The sequence below is a fragment of the Heliconius melpomene genome, chromosome 18 (assembly GCF_056956725.1).
Source record: "Heliconius melpomene rosina isolate 202511_hmr_F chromosome 18, ASM5695672v1, whole genome shotgun sequence".
NCBI lineage: Eukaryota > Metazoa > Arthropoda > Insecta > Lepidoptera > Nymphalidae > Heliconius > Heliconius melpomene.
In genome coordinates this window covers 10,383,977-10,403,763 of record NC_140406.1, presented here as the reverse complement: position 1 = coordinate 10,403,763, position 19,787 = coordinate 10,383,977, and the positions used below count along the sequence as shown (strand labels likewise).

General features: G+C 32.4%; 1 protein-coding gene across 2 annotated transcripts; it reads left to right on the top strand.

The window, feature by feature from the left end:
- The first annotated feature begins 1,726 nt into the window (after positions 1-1,726).
- Positions 1,727-19,764, top strand: LOC146529536 (organic cation transporter protein-like). 2 transcript variants are annotated; one of them, XM_085202070.1, is made up of 7 exons: positions 1,727-2,436; positions 15,433-15,643; positions 16,670-16,770; positions 17,353-17,507; positions 17,705-18,334; positions 18,506-18,687; positions 18,994-19,764. In XM_085202070.1, the coding sequence occupies exons 1-7, from the start codon at positions 2,222-2,224 to the stop codon at positions 19,195-19,197; spliced, it is 1,698 nt and encodes a 565-aa protein (XP_085058196.1). In that variant the 5' UTR covers positions 1,727-2,221; the 3' UTR covers positions 19,198-19,764. The 2 variants fall into 2 exon arrangements, with proteins under 2 accessions (XP_085058196.1, XP_085058197.1); XM_085202071.1 differs by lacking the exon at positions 1,727-2,436 and adding an exon at positions 9,602-9,948.
- The last annotated feature ends 23 nt before the right edge of the window (positions 19,765-19,787 follow it).

Sequence of the window (19,787 nt, the reverse complement as noted above, 5' to 3'; positions counted from 1 at the left end):
TAACCATAGCAATTCAATCAAGGGCCATCCCACAACACAATGCCATCATTTTTATTTTTCCATCAATCCATGACTAATTTAACTACTCGTTTAGAAACAGTCTTAAATGTAATCTTATTGATTTGGGTTTTATAATATTCTTTGTAAAATTAAATATAGATTCGTATTCTATAAATTTAATAGAAATAGTATATTAAAGAATGAAACAAGTATTCCATTTAAAATTTATAATTCAACTTGATGAAATGTGTCTTTTCTATAAATTGCTTCCAAATTTTTGCAGGAGACGAGTAGTATATTTACGTAGTATAAAAGAAAGCTTCGTGGCACCACTTAACCATTTCTTTTTTTTGTTAGACTTTAAATGGTTATCGAACGACATAAAAACCTGAAAATCTGTGCATCATAAATAATTATAATTTTTAAGTATACATATCTATACACAATGCATGTTCTAAGCTTTGTCTACTATATTATAAATAAATCATCGGTTTACTGTAAGACATTTTCTAATAAAAACAATCATGTCCCATTCCACTTCCAGTAGGTATCTCCACAAATCCTCATCCTCTACATCCCCTTACTTCAGGTAATGTGCCAAATTTCTAAGTACTGTAGTTTCGTCTGTGCGATGTATGTAAGAAAGTTTATATATAGATATAGATTGATGGTTTTTTTTTTCTCTAATAAGTTCAAACTTAACTCAAGAGTCGCTCCACTGGTACAAATCCCCTATAATGCGGTTTAAGCTGCATAAATCGTATAATGCAGTGCGAGCTCATTGTTAATGCGATTTACCACTTAGCATTGCACTATTTAGTTAATTGAGTATGACGACGACGACGATGAGACTGTCATGCGTCATTTTAGAATTGGTTTCGTCTGATTTCATTCATTCATTTATACTATATCATCTTTGATATTTGGTCTTTATTTTGGTTTCCTTTCTTTTGTTTATGTAGTTTTGAGGAAGTTGGTTGGTAGTATTTAAGTGTTGTTGTATTTAAGCAAACGAGTGTAAGGGTCATCTGATGGTAAGTGATCATCGCCTATGACCCCGTGTAACTCCAGAGGTGCAGGTGCGTTGCCGATCCTTAAGATGGAGATAGGCGTGTTTTTTGAAGGTACTCATATCGTATCGAACTGGAAACACTATCTAGGTAGGCCATTCCTTAGTCAGCGGGGAGACGTTTTCATGCAAAGCCAAAGTATCAAGCTTGTCACAGATAATTGGCTCCCCAACGATTCGAACAGCTCTATGTTGTATGCAATTAAATGACATAAACTGATACTGGAGTGCACCAGTCGATGCCCAGACCAGACCAGTAGAGATGAGAACAGTACTCAATATGATACCGAACCTGGGCGCTATATAGAGCTAAACGGTGTTTTGGCATGAAGTACTGTCTCGCTCTGCCGATGACCCCAGTATTTTTGAGGCCAACTTGGTTCCAGATGATCGATCGATGATCGCAATATACCAGTACCGAACATTTCGAGTAACTCGAAACGGTAAGGCCCCATATGATACTGGACATTAGGCAGTAGCCTAGAGTTAGTACTAGGCAGTACCTAAGGTAAGAACTGATTTTAAAAGGTAAACACAACATATTTATATTAAGTTTTTTTGTTGTCTTTTAAACAATTTCGTTTTTCAAATTGGCAATTGGCAAATTTCAAATCGTTCTTTTAAATTGGCTTTTCTATTGCTGCATATTTTTAAAAATAAATTTTTTTTAAAGGGCAATTCAAAATAATTAAGAATGTATTCTAGACAAGAGAACGTTCAACCTTGCTGGTCCTTATTGATACGTTGTAAGTTGTAACAGCTATTAAATCAATAATAATTTTGCAAGTGCCGATTCACTATTTCTCAAAGTCAATTTTGAGTGTTTGCAAGTCGCCGGCGCCGTACGAGTTGCATATAATTACAAGTGCGTGTCCAGTCAAATGTAGCAATAGGCACAGATGAATGACAATCGAGAGGCGGCCCTGACCCAGAGCGGCTTTCTATCCACGAATTGGCATTGTCTGCAGTCTTCAGATCAGTACTTGGTGTGCTCTGCGAGTTCAGTGCTCTGTGGGCCACCGGCGGTACAAAGCGCCTATGCAGTGCGAAGGAGTCATAAAGCTTGTGGACTTCGATTCGCTTTTTTATTAAGAACATTAAAAAAAAGAACATTAAAAAACACAAGATCTTAACAAAAAATATTTATCAGCAATGAGTTCAGCTGCATCAAAGGCACCAGAGCAGGAAGTGAGGAAGGTAGAGAAAACGGAGAAATGTATAGAAGTGAGTCCGGACAACGTCATGCGGGAGCTTGGCCAGGCAGGGCGGTTCCACCTGCGCGTCTATGTGCTGGTTGCGATGGCGGCCGTGCAGGTTGGGTTACTGCACACTACTTATATCTTCCTTGCGGCGGATATTCCTTATAGGTAAGTAATAATTTGATAGCAATTGAGTAAATTTTTTGACATAAAAAAAATCTGCTTAACCCTGTATCCCGTACACAGTAGGGTAGGCAGATGGATTCTAGTTAAGACACCCCGTTCCCCACTTACCGCCGAATTCTGGAGGCATTGCGTGTTGGCGGAACTCAACGCCGCGCTTTACCTCTACACTAGAGCTGACGAAATGAAAACATTAATTTAAATAAATGTGTCATTTCCTTGAGTGGCGATCGACAATATCTCAACGAAGCTCAAATTTTCATGTCAATTGTTTTGTATTAAAATATTTTTTTTGGCCATAACGTAATTTCTTTCAAAATATTTTTCTTTCTTTATTTACAATTTACTGCATACGGCCGTGTAAGCAGTTTATTTGGTGAGTACTCTTCCCGTCTTTTCATCCATTTTAGAGACATTGTGTTACAATCCAAAGTATTTTCTTTAACAAGATAAGGCAATGGCCAAAATTATTACTTACCAATGGGTAAGTAATAATTTTGGCAGGCGCAGGGGCACTAAGTTGTGGGTTCGATTCTTACTCATGGAAATTAAATATTTAATATTTCCATTTTCTTCGCTCTGGTGTCGAGGCAAAGCGCGGCGTTAAGATCCGCCACTCAACACGCAATGCCTTCAGGATTCGCCGGAAAATGGAAAACGGAGTGTTACACTAGGTTCCCGGTGCCTCACGTGGAGCTGATTGTGATTTGCTTTCCATCAGGTCAATATATTATTTCAAATGATATTGTTCCGCCGTCTTTTTATTTAAATGTTGAAAAGCTGAAAAAACTGTAGTAATATTTTATATTTACTTTACATGAGACAAGATTCATTTTACACACATTGCACAAAAATTTACACAAAAAGTTATCACAGAATCCTCTAACTAGAGCTGCCATATACTAACTCTATTAATGCTAGCAATGTAAAAATACCATCAAAATCGATACAGGTGACATGGATAATATAAGATCCTAATTTTAAATCCTCAAGACTAAGCTCTTAAATACTTAAAAGAATTGGAGTAAACTATAAATAAACTGATTTACAATGAACTGAATTTCTTAAACACTTTTTTAATTAATATGGCATATAAAAGCTTTTAACATAAAATTGCATATTGAGAAAGTCAAAGTATTCAAGGAGGTGCCTAAAAAGGGTGCAGTGTCATTGCGACTGATGCAATACTGACCTTAAGTAAATAGTTAATTTTATATTAATGTGTGAAATGTTCAATAATAAAAAATATGAGATATTTTACAATAGCGATTGGTCGTGGGTTCAATGCCTTGTTCAATCGTTCAATGCGTTCTTGAGGAATGTTTACTATAGAATTATTTTATTTTTTAACCGACTTATGTAAGAAAAGGAGGTTATCAATTCGACTGTATTTTTTTTTTCTTTTTTTATTTTTTTATTTATTTGTTTTTTTTTATGTTTGTTACCTCATAACTTTTGACTGAGTTAACCGATTTTGAAATATATTTTTTTATTTGAAAGGTGAAGCTTCCCGAATGGTCCCATTTTTTTTTGGTCCATGTCTGACAATGGTATCTATGAGAAAATCACATAAGTCTTAAATTTGCATTAGGTATGTGCGCGACAAATAGATGAATAAATTAATGTCGCGCCAACCGATTTTGATGATTCTTTTTTTATTTGAAAGGATACACTTCAAGGATAATTTGGAACTTTCACCAAACTGGTTCGGTTCCGATTATGGAATCCGGTGACAATTTGGAATTTCAAGAAAGTTTGTTTTTTTTGGTAAAAAATTTATTATACTGTAATAGTTACAAGCAAAAACTTTTTAAATTGATGTCAGAAGTGAGATACCTGATCGTTGCATTTCTTTTCAACCTCAAAATCTCAAAAAAGAGAGATTCCGAATTCACCTGAATACTTTTTATGTATGTTCTTGTCAATATACCAAAATGTAACTTTGCACCAAAATAATAGCTAATTAAATGAAGTTTTACATAGCACAATCACAACCACTCGTTGACAACCACTACCACCACCATCACCACTCGTTCAAGAAGCATCATTTTAAGATCTACCCATCACTAAAAATCGTAAAATAAATTAATTTTTAACAAAAAGAAAAACCGACTTCTATCTAACAACGAACTAAAAAGTGAAAAATAATTATATAAAGATTTTATAATTTTCAAGTCGGTGCCAAGTAAAACAAACAGGCTTAGTAATTAGATATTGTAGTAAGGGTGTTGTAGCATTAGTTTGACACCGACTTCAAAATTATAAAATCTTCTAGAAGTCGGTTTTTCTTTTAAATCTTAAGGTTAAATCTATAGAAGTCGGTTTTTCTTTTTGTTAAAAATTAATTTATTATTTTTTGTTTAGGCCGAAAATGAATAGGTTTCTTGCCCTGTTAAATAACTGTAATTTTTTTTTAATTAAAATAAATAATGTAACAATAATATTTCAATAGAATCCAATAAGACATTCCAATAATGACTTTATACTACAACCATGACCAGTAATGGGCCTTTCTCTACCAATCAATATTTACTATACATTTAACCTTCGCATTATAAATGTTTTATTTAATTGAAATATTTTAAACAATATCCTAAATGCAAACAACCACGTCGGCCATTGAAAAAAAAACAGCCATCTCTCCGTATAGCAGAGAAGAGGGTACCTAGTGTTAGTTGATAGACACCCCGTTTCATGCATTCCGTTCTTTCGAGACATTGCGTGTGGACTGACGGAACTTAACGCCGCGCCTGGCCCGAGTGAAGACCGAACTCATAACTAACGCGGTTACAGACAAGCTCTGTCGCACTGCACCACCACCTCTACTGAAATTACCACCGTTGAAATTAATAATTACAGCTTACATAGACCTGTATGTTTCGGCAAATTGCATACATAGTTAAAAAAGTATTTTTCTTCAAGTATTATTAGTTAATTAATATTTATTATACTCACTGGAATTAGAAGCATACGTTATGAGTACACCTCAGGCTGTCATAAAAGTCGACAAATAACAAAAGGGCATAAATTATTCTATATACTTTGCTGTCGCTTTCATAGATTGTACTTTGTATACAATTTTTATTTACATTTAGTGACTGCTTAGCAAATATTATTTTAGTAAATATAAAACATAGCTACTGAGATGTCTAATAGACATTAAAAAAATCAAGATTTGAACTAAAATTTCATTAAAAAAATACACAAAATGCTAACTTTACACAGTTCTACACAAGAGTTATAATTAATCCAATACGAGTAATACTCACATTTATTAAAACCGTATTTTCGAAATGGGAGCAACCGCTTTCAATTGCAATTATTTGATAGTAAATTATCGGCGCCGGTTACTTGACCTATATATGGATGTAAGAAATCCTTTATCAATGATAAAGTACTCGACAGATATGGTTGCCAAGAATGTTAACGTGTTCTTATTGACTCCTTAATTATTCTTAGGACACAAAAGAGAAAAGAGATGAATGTCATGTCTGTTTTATTTGAATTAATATTAATTTATAGTAAAAAATTGTAGCGTAGAATGTCTAGAAATACAATTACCATGCCTACAAACCACGAAATGTCTATACTATAATAGCTTCACGCTGTATCCCGCACACAGCAGGGTAGGCAGAGGGAATCTAGTGTTAAAACACTCCGTGCCCCACTTTCTGCCGAATTTTGGAGGCATTGCTTGTTGAGTGGCAGAAGTCAACGCCGGGTATACTATAACAATAACCAATTTTACCTTTTTCCGTGCATAGCGGGATAAGCAGAGGGTAGCTAGTGTTAAGACACTCCGTTCCCACGTTCTGCTCAATTTTCGAGACATTAAGGAAAAAACCTAAAGTCATTGTGTTTAACTACAAGAAATTATATTTATTTTTTTTTATTCTAGATTAGATTATTACCAGTCATATCATCAAAATCTTTTTAATTCAATTCTTTTATTCAATAACGTTATTAACAACTTCCGTTAAAATTATCATGAAAGTATATAAAATAAAAGATAACAATTATAAAACTACTGCAAATGCTAACAACTTTTTATTATATTTAAAGAGATAGCACATTCTTCTACTGCGTTGTATTCATTCGTCGTTGAACTTGGCCTTTATAGGTGTTCTAAGTGTCAACCTTGTATCTACCGCCGCCGCTATACTAGTACAGTGACTAATTGTGAATTTCAATGACATCTTTATTTTATGTGTGTACTAGTGGAACCGAACGCGGCTACGCTCGCTTGAACTATACGAATATTTATTAAATATATTTATGAAATTATTTTCAGTTTTCAATAGAGAGATGCGTTAAGCAAACTCATTTTGGGTGACGTTTTCTAACAACAAACTTTGCAAATCGTTGCTTAGCAACGATGGCATAGCGACGGTTATTATTAACATGACGGAATAAATTGCAAATATGAGAAAAAAAAGTATCCTATGTTCATCCCGAGACCCTCAAGTATCTCTATATGAGTATTTTATCACAATAAAATTAGCGGTTTGGCCCTGATTGCGTAAAAGGCAGAAAGACAGACAGAGTTACTTTCGAATTTATAGTATACTCGTAGGTATGGATGTGTATGGATGATTTAACAACTTTCTGTTATTTGTTATGTCAACAAGCAGCGAGGCTACTCTATGTCTCGACAATTCAAGAGAAAGTTCGAAACAGAGTGTCTTAACACTATGTTCCTTCTGTTTACCGCGACCGTGCTAAATGCTGGATAAAGCGTAAAAAAATTGAATCATTATTCTAAATTGTCTACACCTTCTTATATGTGTATACTATAATTATATATATGTATTCTATAAATTTCGATATCATAAAACTATTTGTAGCCTTCAGGATCTTATTCGGAAACGCTAAGCAAATACACAATAAAGGTTAAACGAATGTGTGTTTAGCCCATTTCCTTCCTCTTAAAGATTCAAAGTTAAAATCTTATTTGTATAGCGAATTAATAAAAAAGGTCAAATTTTCCATCGTTAACTAAAAGTGTGGGATAAGATAAAAAAAATATCTTTAAGTAATTATAAAATAACAAATGTATAAAATTAATTTTTAACAAAAACAAAAACCGACTTCTAACAACGAACTAAAAAGTGAAAAATAATTATATAAAGATTTTATAATTTTGAAGTCGGTGCCAAGTAAAACAAACAGGCTTAGTAATTAGATATTTGTAGTAAAGGTGTTGTAGCATTAGTTTGACACCGACTTCAAAATTATAAAATCTTTATATAATTATTTTTCACTTTTTAGTTCGTTGTTAGAAGTCGGTTTTTGTTTTTGTTAAAAATTAATTTATTTTACGATTTTTAGTGATGGGTAGATCTTAAAATGATGCTTCTTGAACGAGTGGTGATGGTGGTGGTAGTGGTTGTCAACGAGTGGTTGTGATTGTTCTATGTAAAACTTCATTTAATTAGCTATTATTTTTGTGCAAAGTTACATTTTGGTATATTGACAAGAACAAACATATAAAGTATTCGGGTGAATTCGGAATCTCCCTTTTTTGAAGTTGGTTGAAAATGAGAACATCCTCTTTTTTGAGATTGGTTAAAAAGAAATGCAACAATCAGGAATCTCACTTCTGACATCAATTTAAAAAGTTTTTGCTTGTAACTATTACAGTATAATTAATTTTTGACCAAAAAAAACAAACATTCTCAATTTTCTCCGGATTCCATAATCGAAACCTAACCAAACTTTCACCAAATTATCCTTGAAGTGTATCCTTTCAAATAAAAAAAGAATCATCAAAATCGGTTGGCGCGACATTGAGTTATTCGGCTATTAGTCGCGCACATGCATAATGCAAATTTAAGACTTATGTGATTTTCTCATGGATACCATTGTCAGACATGGACCAAAAAAAATGGGACCATTCGGGAAGCTATACCTTTCAAATAAAAAAAAATATCAAAATCGGTCCACCCAGTTAAAAGTTATGAGGTAACAAACATAAAAAAAATAAATAAAAAAAAATACAGTCGAATTGATAACCTCCTTTTCTTACAGAAGTCGGTTAAAAATATTTAATTTTACAAGTAATATAACAAACCTCGTATATACTCGTATGTATATATGTTTTAATTAATTTAATTTATTTTCTGAATCCTAATTCTTTTTCGTTAATAAATTCAAATTTCATCTTGTTTGCTTATCAGTCATTAGCTCTGACTTCTATTGTGGAGTGGAGGTCCTTAGTTTGATTCCTACGTATACATTTTTCTTTGTAGTTCCACGTAAGATGGTCAGATTCATATCGATACATGAAATTAACTAGAATGTTCAATTACAGACGTTTGTTGTCTCTAAATAATTTCGCTATTATTAATCTATTATAGATTTTATATGCATGAAGATAAAATCTATAATAGATTGTATATTTTATTATGATAGACAATGTATAGTGTAGAGACCGTCGTGGTGTACGAACACAAGAGAGTGACTGTAACGCAACGGTTGTGGGTTCGATTCCCACTCGGAGATTTAATTATTATTTAATATTTTAATGTCTTTCGTCTTGAGTTCCGTCGCTCAACACGTAATCAAAAAATTCGGCAAAAAGTGGGTACGGCGTGTCCTACCGCTAGGAGGTTCCCTACTCTACTATTTGCCTACTCTGCTTGCTATATGCGGGATACAACGTAAAGCTGACAAAAACATGTAAAAATAATAGAATTATATAATTCTAAAATTTTAGAACATTGATGAGCTCGTAAAATATTCTGTGTGTCAGATGAAACGATAGAAAAGAAAGTTCCAGCCTTTTCAATAGTACTAGAAATTAGCATGAAAACAAATGTAAGTACATATGACGTGACATACATACTTAAATGTTATTTTTTTAATTTTTTTGCTTAAATCGTGTTTAAAATCGAACATTTACTAATAAAATAAGGTTTCCTATATTATAATCATTAAATGTATTGAAGAAAGACAAACAGATAGCTAGCAACACATTTCCCATTATAATGTTCTCTAAAGACGATAATAATGTAGTCATTAGTTAATTTACCAAGAATTTTTCATGTTTAATATTCATTGTCACAAGAGCTTAAGTATGGAATTTAAAGTATTTAATATTTCTCATAAATTGAATAATATTTATAAGTATATAATATAAGGATCACCCGCACTGTTAGAGTCGTTCGCGGCGCACGCGCACCTAACGTGCGTGTCCTACGTTCCGTTGAGAAATTACTTTAAAATAATCGAAATAAATATAAAAAATAAATAAATAAATTCCAAATATTGTTATGTGAATAGTGTTTTGTTTTATAATAAGTAAATAATAATTATAAAAATGGCGAGTGAAAAAGTTAAGCCTAGTGGTCACGGTGTGGATACGGACGTTTTGATGCAGGAGTTGGGTCAGTTTAAGCGGTTTCACCTCAAGAATTACGCGTTGCTGGCTGTAGTACCCTTCATGATGGCTTTCCATGCGACAAATTATGTTTTCTTAGCGGGCGACGTACCATACAGGTAATATTGAATGTTAAATTATTAACTGTATAGACTGTGCTACTGTATGTACAGATATGAAATTGGGCACGAAGTGAGAACTAACAACAAAAATAAATATATTTATTATATATTTGTAGTTCATTTCATACAAAATAAGTGCATTTGCCTTTATAGTTATACTTCCCGTTGACCTATAATATTGAAAGAGGCACGGAAGTCTCGGTGGGCGAGTCCGACTCGAACTTAACCAGTCTTTTTTCTCATAATGACGATTCCTTCCTAACAATGGAATGCTATATTTAGTATATGAATAAAATTTTTATAGACTCAAATATAGCGAAAGCAATTTTATTATCGTCACGATTTTATTTTTTAATGTCCGATAAGTAACGATTTTCTTATCAGTTGAAAATAATAAATTCATTTTTATGTTATTTTCATATAAAATGTTATAGTTATAAATTTAAAGTACCTATCTAGAAATAAAATTTAATCTATAGGAAAAATCAGGAAACCTAGCTATATTTTCCTATAAAACCTACATTTTATTTTCTATAATACACATTTCTTAGGTATATTAATTAACAAGAATACACTAACTAGTGTTGTTAACTAAGCATCAACTACTTAGCGGCGTGTCTCGGCGGTAATTATTTAATTGCCCCCACGTTATCTCATTACGGTGTATTTATTCTATCAAAGACTAGTGTCTAACATTTTATGATTATTTAACGTGTTAAAATGTTAAAATGTATATCGGCGATGAGCAAACTAGCTACTATTATATTCTAGATAAATATAGTAGTAGTACGTGGGAGGATTTGAACCAATTTAAACCCGAGTTTAGTTCAATTTTAGCTTTATTTCCATGTAATACCTATAAATTTAAACTTCTCGAGTTTTTTACATACTACCTCACTGGGTTAAATTTTACAACTAGAAATCCACGGGAAGTACCCCATCAGTTTTAATTAAGCGATAAATTTCATGTAGAATACAGCAAAAATGATGCATAAATGCGCGTGTTTTTCATTGTCTTGATTTGGAAGCTTAACTTTTCTATCCTCCGAGGAATGTAGAGTCAAAGATTATTCTATTGAATATTTTAAATTAATTTCAGCTTCATACATCCACTCGATCTTGAGATAAATACTGAACATTTGTCTAAAGATCGATCCTGACAGGTGGACGTACGGAAAAGAAAGTGATAATATAGGGGGTTTAATTTTTTACTTGTAAGATACTGAACTCTAAAAATATCTTTTAACCGATATATGTATAGATTTTTTTTGCATCGAATGAATAAACAACAAACGTGATCATGCATATAAGAATAAATATTTATATACAATCTACAAAAAAAATGTGTTGATATCTTTGCAAAAAGTGGTAACCAAAGATGTTTTTATTGGATATTGGCGGCCATGACACATACAATCTGCAGAGTTTCACAATCATACTATGAAAGGTCGTTTGCCAAATGTCTATAGAAGTATAGAATATAAATAAGATTAAAAAAAAAGATATTGTAAGTATGATAGTGGAAACCCAGTGTTAAGACACTCCGTTCTCCACTTTCTGCTGAACTCTGGAGGCATTGCGTGTTGAGTGGCAGAACTTAACGCCGCGCTTTGCCTCGACACCAGAGCAAAGAAATGGAAATAAAAACGTAAATAAATATTTCACTCCCCGAGTGGGGATCGAAGCCACACGCCAAACCAAAAGCCGACGGGCTAGATAGAATAGTGTTAAACTAAAACATTCGAAGGAATTCAAGGATCACAGAGTGCACTTTGCCCCATCATTTTCAAGAAGTATGTATGACATGGATAAGATAATAACAGAAACAACGGAAGTTTCAAAACATAATAAGGATGCCGGTTAATTCCAATTCCGAGGAAAACTACGAGTAAGTGTCATTGTAGCGAACCCAGCTGACCTAGTTCCAATACAAGTATTTGTGTTTGTTTCCCCCGTTCTAAGGAATGTGTTGTTATTTTTTATGGGATTTCGTTATAATTATATAGTATATATAATAATTTAACGGAATAAATATTTTTATTTAGTATATTCATTATTTTAAAACCTCTCAATGTATTTTTGTATATTATCCGTTATAAAAAAGCACTACAAGACGATGAAATGTTCTGTTTTCGTAAATATTTTAAAATGCAGTCGTCGTCATTTATTACCAAAATATATTAAATTAGCATTCAAGATCTGACAACATGCTATATACAGGATGGAATTGTCAGCACCACTTTAAATGAAACCACAGTTTTAACTACTCTATAAAAGCCAGAAAAAAATAATTCACAAAAATGAAAAAGTTATTTTTTCAAACAAAATAATTAATAAAATTATCGTTTTAAAATAAAACACCATTTGTAAAATATAACATAGGCACGCACACACTTACCTCTCATAGCGGCAACGTCGCACACTTATGTGTGAGTCTCACGAAATACAGGTATGGATAAAAATGGTGAAATGAAAAAAAAATCCTACGTCCAAACTGTTGAGGTACCTTGATTATTTTTTTTAATTTTGGGTTTGAAATATTTTACCCTATATGCAGTTTCAGTAAAAGGAGCGCTGCCTCTTCCACCCTGTATATAAATATCCTTTAGAATTGTCTAAAGTCATGTGAGTAAATTACATGTATATGCAAATAAGAGAGATCAAATCACATACAATATGTGTATTTGTATTTTATGATTTTTATATATGACGTCACGCTTTATGGAAGTAGGCAGAAGGAGTCAAGTGTTAAGACACTATATCCTCAGTTTTCTGTCCGAATTTGAGACACTGCATTTGTTAAAGCGGAACTCAACGTCGCACTATGTTTTATCGGAGCGGGGAAATGAAAACAATACATTAACCCGAGTAAGGGTCCTCTCCGTGATAATGGCCTTAATGCATGTATGCATATGCATATGCATAATATTTACTACTATTTTATATTCATTGATTGAGAATGCCAGCGGAATGCAACGATATAATCATATAAAATACGATTTAAAGTCACAAAATTGTTTAAAGATTTTTTGTGCAGCGTTGAGTTCGGCCATTAAGAACTCAGCTCCCTCTGCTTATCCTGCTATGTGCGAGATAAAGCGTGAAGCAAAAAAAGACGTAATAACTTATTCCACCGCTGTTGCGGCCATTACAGTAACGTATACTGTACATTAGATGACATAAAGGTATTGTTGCTAAATAATGATAGAGGAATTATATAATATCTACTTAATGACGATGATTTGGCAAAACTCTTGAATTAGGCATTTATACGTGACATTGGCAAACTGATTTTATGGTCAATTGTCACGCTGGAAAATTCATATTTAAAAAAATAGGCTTTTTTTGTTCTGCAAGTAACTACGATGCTACGATGATTTATTAAGCTGGATAGCACAATTCAAATTTCAAAATATTTTTTATTCAAATAAATATTTATGCCGAGATTGCTATTAAGGCCGCCTTCTATACATGTATATATTTTAATTGAATTTTCCATCTTTTTTTGGATGTGTCCATCGGTCTGGAAAGTAGTTGGTATGCTGAGAAGAGCCGGCAAGAAACTCAACAGTCAACAATTTCTTTTTTCATCGTCAATATTAATTCTGTACATTAGATTAGGTTCGAGGTTTAGGCAATATTATGTGTTATTTTAGTAATAAATATATTTTCCTATACTTTTAGTAACACGACAATGAAAAGAGACATACAAGTAGATATTTATGATGCGGTTGTAAATAATATAACAAAATAAATCTGTATACTCGTAAGTTACTATCTAAAACTTGCGGTCACGTCGTGGACGGGTTGCATAATATTATTATGTAGGTACTTTATTACATTTTCAATTCTTCTGACTACTTTAATTCAAAGCCTGTAATTTTAGATTTTACTGAGAGATTTTATTGTTTTAATCATTCTTTAGCTGTTTTATAGTTTTTTTTTTCCGCTTCACAGTATGCATAAAACTTTACGGCGTCGAGCTCCGCTACTTATACGCAATGCCTCCAAAATTGAAATGAGAACGGAGTGTCTTAACACTGATTCCCAGGTTCCCTCTGCTGCATACAGAGTCAAGTTAAAAAATAATAAGAAGAAAGTGGAGTTATTTTGTGGATAGACAAAGAGTCACTTGAAGCCCAGAAAAGATACTATGAGTATTTAGCATTTTATGGATTGACCGCAAGTGGGCGTCTGTTGCCTACATAGGCAAAACGCAAAGATTACGTCTTAAATAACAATATACTTCTTGCATTCTAAGATTTTATTTTGTATAGAATTGCGATTTTTTTGTACTTCCTAATTTATTCTAATATTTCATATATTTTTATATTTTATACAGGCCTGACGAATAAACTATTATCTAAGTGCATTTGGCGGATGTCTGCGTTTTATTTTTTGCCCACATAATGACTATTGAAATAAGTATTTTATTCTTATGAATGTTTAAAGTATAATATTAATGTAAACGCTATATCATGGTTGCTAAGAAGACATTAATTATGAAAAAGATTTTATGATTTTTGATAATTATTATGTGTGCATTTTAAATTACTTAACGCGGTTAAAATTATAACAAATGGTTTAAAATTTATGGACACAAAGAGAATTACGACGAAAAACAATACATGGTGATTTTACATTGGATTGTTATGACGGCATAAAGATGCCCAAAAAAATTTAATTTATAAAAATGTTGATGCTAAGACGTAGTACTGAATAATCTAATATTTTTTTCTAGTCTAGTTGAGTCTATCTATCTAGTTGAATCGAGTTTTCTAATCTAGTTTAGTTTTCTTCTAATTTAGTTTAGTTTTCTTTTCTTGCTTCCGTTAGATTTTCAAGAAACCTTTGCTTGGTCCCACCAAGTACTATTAGCAAAACCTCGTCTTCTTACTTAGTAAATTTTAACTTAATGAACTCAGTTTCATTTAATATTTTGTATAAATATGTAATTTTAATTTATGCAACATAACTACTAATATTTTTTGTAAGACAAAAGAATAAATTGAAGAAGACAACGAACCATTAGTAACGCAGACTTATTTATAATACATTGTCAACTTTCGTAATTCATAGTTCTATAATTGGCGTCAACAAACGATATGGAAACAAGTGGAAAAATCTATAGATTTGGCGGTTTTTAAGTACAACTTCGGTTAAATTATATAAGTTAATAACCTAATTAGTTTACAATGTGTAAAAGTTCTAAAATAACCGGTTTCATTATCACGAGGATCTCGTGAGCGGGTTTTCCCGCTTCTATGGCGTAGATTAATTTCCACTCGGCCTGCTGATGAAGGCATTTCCCTCTGAGGTCGTCACTCCCTAACAGCTTGTCACAAGCTGCTCTGCAAGTTTATTACTAATATTATTATTATTATTTTAAAAACATATAGTGAAATTAATAAGGAAAATTATAATTTTTAATTTTCATTTTAAAGAATTTGAAATTTATCCTATTTTTTTCTTCTTTTACAGATGCGTAGTACCGGAATGTGAGGCACTCAACAGCACCGAGTACACGCCAGCGTGGTTAGAGGGTGCCTTACCAGCGGCGGGGCGGGAGCGGCGATGTGCCAGCAAGGCACCACTCGACGCACAGCTTCCTTGCGACATAGATACCTTCTCAGATGAACTACGGCCTTGCGAGCACTGGCTTTATGCTACTAAGGAGACTATTGTAGCTGAGGTAGGTTGATGAATATGTACGAGTATAATAAGAGCATGTTTAACCTAAAAGATAGGAACCTTTTTCGGTAAGACAAATATTTTATTATTTTATTTTTTAGGTAGACAGAGAAAACTTATTGATAAATCACTTCATTTTTAACATTGAGATATATTTTGTGGCTAATGTTGGAACCTAATACGCCATTAGGTTCCAACATTAGCCACAAAATATATCCATGTCCAGTCTAAACTAACTGAAAAATAAAAATAACTTGAATTTGAATGCACATTCAAGACATTCAGACATCTAGCTCGTGTCTCAATTACATGATGGTCATGTTATTAGATTATTATAATTATTGTAGTATAATTATGTGCACTTAAAGAGATTCTATATTTCAATTTTAGACAATAACCCGACGAGAGCCCGACTCACATTTGATTGTTTTTTTTACCTTTGCTTTACATATCTATGTAGGTATCAACTTACATGTTTTTATTATTATAAATATTATCTTCCTGTAATAAGTATCGTCTTAAATCGACATCTTAGTTTTTATTAATATTATGTTGACATTTAAAACTTTTATATATATTTCTGTATATATTAGAACTTGTTGTGAAAAAACAATGTGTTGTACTTGGGAAACGTAAAGAAAGTGTCATTAGGTTCTCTCTGTCTATTCAAATATATGTATGACATTTATGATATTTATTTCCACCAAATTCTGGAGCCATTGTGTGTTGGGTGGCGGAACTCAAGTTGTTACCGAAGAAATTAAAATATTAAATATTTCACTTCCTCGGGTGAAAATCGAAGCCACAACCTGTCACGTGTACAGTCACATGCTTGTTCCCCTGGGCCACGACTGGCCTTGATATTATTATATTCATAAATAATTTGATTAATTAGAAAATGTTTCTATAAATACATTAGGTAATTTTTTAAAGCTATTTAAGTATATTGGGAATAGATTTAAATGTATCAAAGGTAAAAGTATAATTTTAATTTTTTTTTATCTATCAAATATGTATATATTTTCAGTTTAATCTAGCATGTCAGGAGTGGAAGCGCACGCTGGTGGGCACCGTCCACAACATTGGCATGCTGGTCTCTCTGCCCATACTGGGATACGTGTCGGACAGGTAACGAAATTAAATGAAATCTACATTACTTTAAATAAATAGAAACAATGAATATTTTTTATTTCATTAGTAATGTTCTGTAATAGATTACTAGGCTCTTTAAAAGAATATTTATTTTTTAGTCCTTTTTCGCATTTTGTGGGGCTCTCTTGCACTTGGTAGGCTTTTTGTCAGAACATTAAATTTTCCTCTATCTTTTAAACTTTTTTATTCTTCTTTCTGTCAATATTAAGGGGACATTCCATACACGATAAATTTTGACTACTCTCATACACTTAATATTGATTTCTAAATAAAAACTAAATATTTATATGAGATCTTCATTAAACAGCGCGCCACCTGCAAAATTTACTATACAAAAAATTAAATTGAATAAAAAACAGCAGTTCTCATTTTCAATCTTATTTTAAGCATTAAGAAGGATATTATATTACTAGGTATAATTTGAAACTTATTTAAATTATAAAATATTTCTTCTTGTACCTAATTACTTATTCCAAAAACTTTGTGTATAAAAAATAAAATAATAAAATTTTATATAATATTTTATTCAAAAACTAATTTACTTTTGTTATTTTATAGATGGGGTCGGAAGCGAGCTTTAATTCTAAGTTGCACTCTAGTGGGCGCCATTGGTACCATGAAGGCATTTTCAATTTCCTACGAAATGTATGTAATTGTAGAGTTCCTAGAGACGGTCGCAGGAGCCAGCGCATTCCCAGCTGCTTACATTCTAAGTAAGTTGAAATATACAAAATAAATATAATTATAGTATTTTTTATAATTTCTGAACAAACAATGTGTCACTAAATGGTCTTGTTTTATATCCAAAAAAAAAAAAAATTCACGAATCCTATTTTAATAAAAACGTAAAAAATATACCCATTTTTAACAATATCGAAAAAAGTAATTTAAGGTAAATGTTTTTTTCCAGCTATCGAGTTATTGGGACAGGACAAGAGAGTTTTGACGACAGCATTCCTCGGCATCATGTTAGTTTTGGGCGGATTAGGCTTCGCGTTGTTCGCGAAAGCCTTTCCATACTGGCGTACCTTTATCTTAGTGGTATATCCACCATCTTTACTGTTCCTCTCTTATATATACTTTCTTCCGGAGAGTATCCGTTGGCTTTTGTCCAAAGGAAGGAGAGATGAAGCTTTGGAAATTATATTGAGAGCGGCCAAAATGAATAATGTCGTGTTATCTGACGAGACTATGCGCCAATTGACCAGCGTGGAGGAGAAAGTGAAGTTAGATGAAAAGAAAACAGAAAAGGAAGAAGGTCTATGGATTCAAGTCCTGCGTTCTCCAATTATAATGACTCGTCTTGCCATCTGTTCCTGGTGGTGGATTACTTGCACGTTCGTCTTCTACGGACTAGCTATAAACTCTGTGTCACTCGCCGGTGATAAATACACCAACTATATGTTGGTAGTGAGCGTGGAAGTAATCGCCGTGGTCACTAACGCCTTAGTGCTGGATCGCATTGGAAGGAAGAGGACGTTATTGATGGCTTACGTGGTTTGCGGCATCTCTTGTGTTGCGATCACATTTGTGCCTAAAAGTAAGTTTAAGTAAAAAAAATATATTTTTATATATAGTACTTAATTTATATATATTCTATAAAAAAATATAACTGTATTTTTTAATCTTTGTTCTTCTTCTACCACTTTCTTTAAACTTGGCAACTTAATCAGCTTTCTTTACATTCTTAATCAAATATCTCCCATTCTAGCAATGTCCTGGCTGGCCACCCTCCTGTACCTCCTGGGCAAGATCGCCATCACGCAAGCATTCAGCGGTATCTACATGTACACGTCAGAGCTGTTCCCAACGCACGCGAGGCACTCGCTGCTTGGGTTCTGTTCGATGATCGGACGCATTGGGTCCATTGTTGCTCCTCAAATGCCGCTACTTGTAAGAAATTTCTAAATTTAGTTTTTTTCTATATTGTAATAAAGATGATGATGTTTTGACAGTTGGCTACCACTTCATATAATAAAAATGCAGAATCGATTGAAGTGAATGCTTTGATATCTGTAATATCCAAAACTCTTCCATAACTAAGTGACTGACAGACAACACAGCAGGCGGAAGTACTGGATTTAGAAAGTAGAAATTTGGCTTTAGTTATAATTTGATGGATGATAAAAAACAATATAGATTTCTTTTCTCTGTTTCACCTTTTTTCACATTTTTTCAATATGAATTTTAATTTCATAGGCTATCTACATTGAATGGCTGCCATCAGTCTTATTCGGTGCTACGGCTCTAGTTGCTGGTGGACTGATGCTGACCACACCTGAGACATTAAACACACGTCTCCCTGACACCATCAAAGAGGCAGAAAGCATCGCAACCCAAAAAAAAAGTACAAAATCTAATGAACAGAGCAACGGTCCTGCACAAGCCACGTCTAGATTTTGATATTACCTAGAATAGCTGTAATTTATTTTAATTATTTTATTAGGATAATTTTAAGTAATTGTGATATACAGAGTGTTCTCTAAAATTTGTATTATTTTAATTACATAGTAAAACTGTTTATGTAATTTGTATTGCTTGTAAACTTTTATAAAATTACATATATGAGAAGAAAGAATAAGAATAGAATATTTTATTTAAAGTTAAAATACTCTACTTTCGTGTTTGTTTCTAAATATGACATACAGATATTTATTTAGATACTATTATAAATATTATTATAAAATTCTATCATAATTTTAATATATATTTATGATATTATAATTTTATGGTAATAATTACGTAATAAATTGTTTATTATAAAAAAAAATGTATAGATTTGTTATTTAAATTATATAAATAGAGCACGGCAGTTTTTATTGTGACAAAATAGAAATAGATAATATTATATTAGATGTACTATAATTAACAAATTTACAATAGTTTCTTATGACGCTGTTTAAACATCCATATTGCCAGATGATGGTGCGAGTGATATTAAATAAATATAAGTACTTTATTTTTAATTAAGCCTGTTTTTTATTTTTTTCATA

Coding starts and splice junctions, on each gene's coding strand:
- LOC146529536 (XM_085202070.1), top strand. CDS start 2,222: ATGAGTTCAGCTGCATCAAAGGCACCAGAGCAGGAAGTGAGGAAGGTA. Junction 2,437..15,432: donor GCGGCGGATATTCCTTATAG/GTAAGTAATAAT, acceptor CTTCTTTTACAG/ATGCGTAGTACCGGAATGTG. Junction 15,644..16,669: donor AGGAGACTATTGTAGCTGAG/GTAGGTTGATGA, acceptor ATATATTTTCAG/TTTAATCTAGCATGTCAGGA.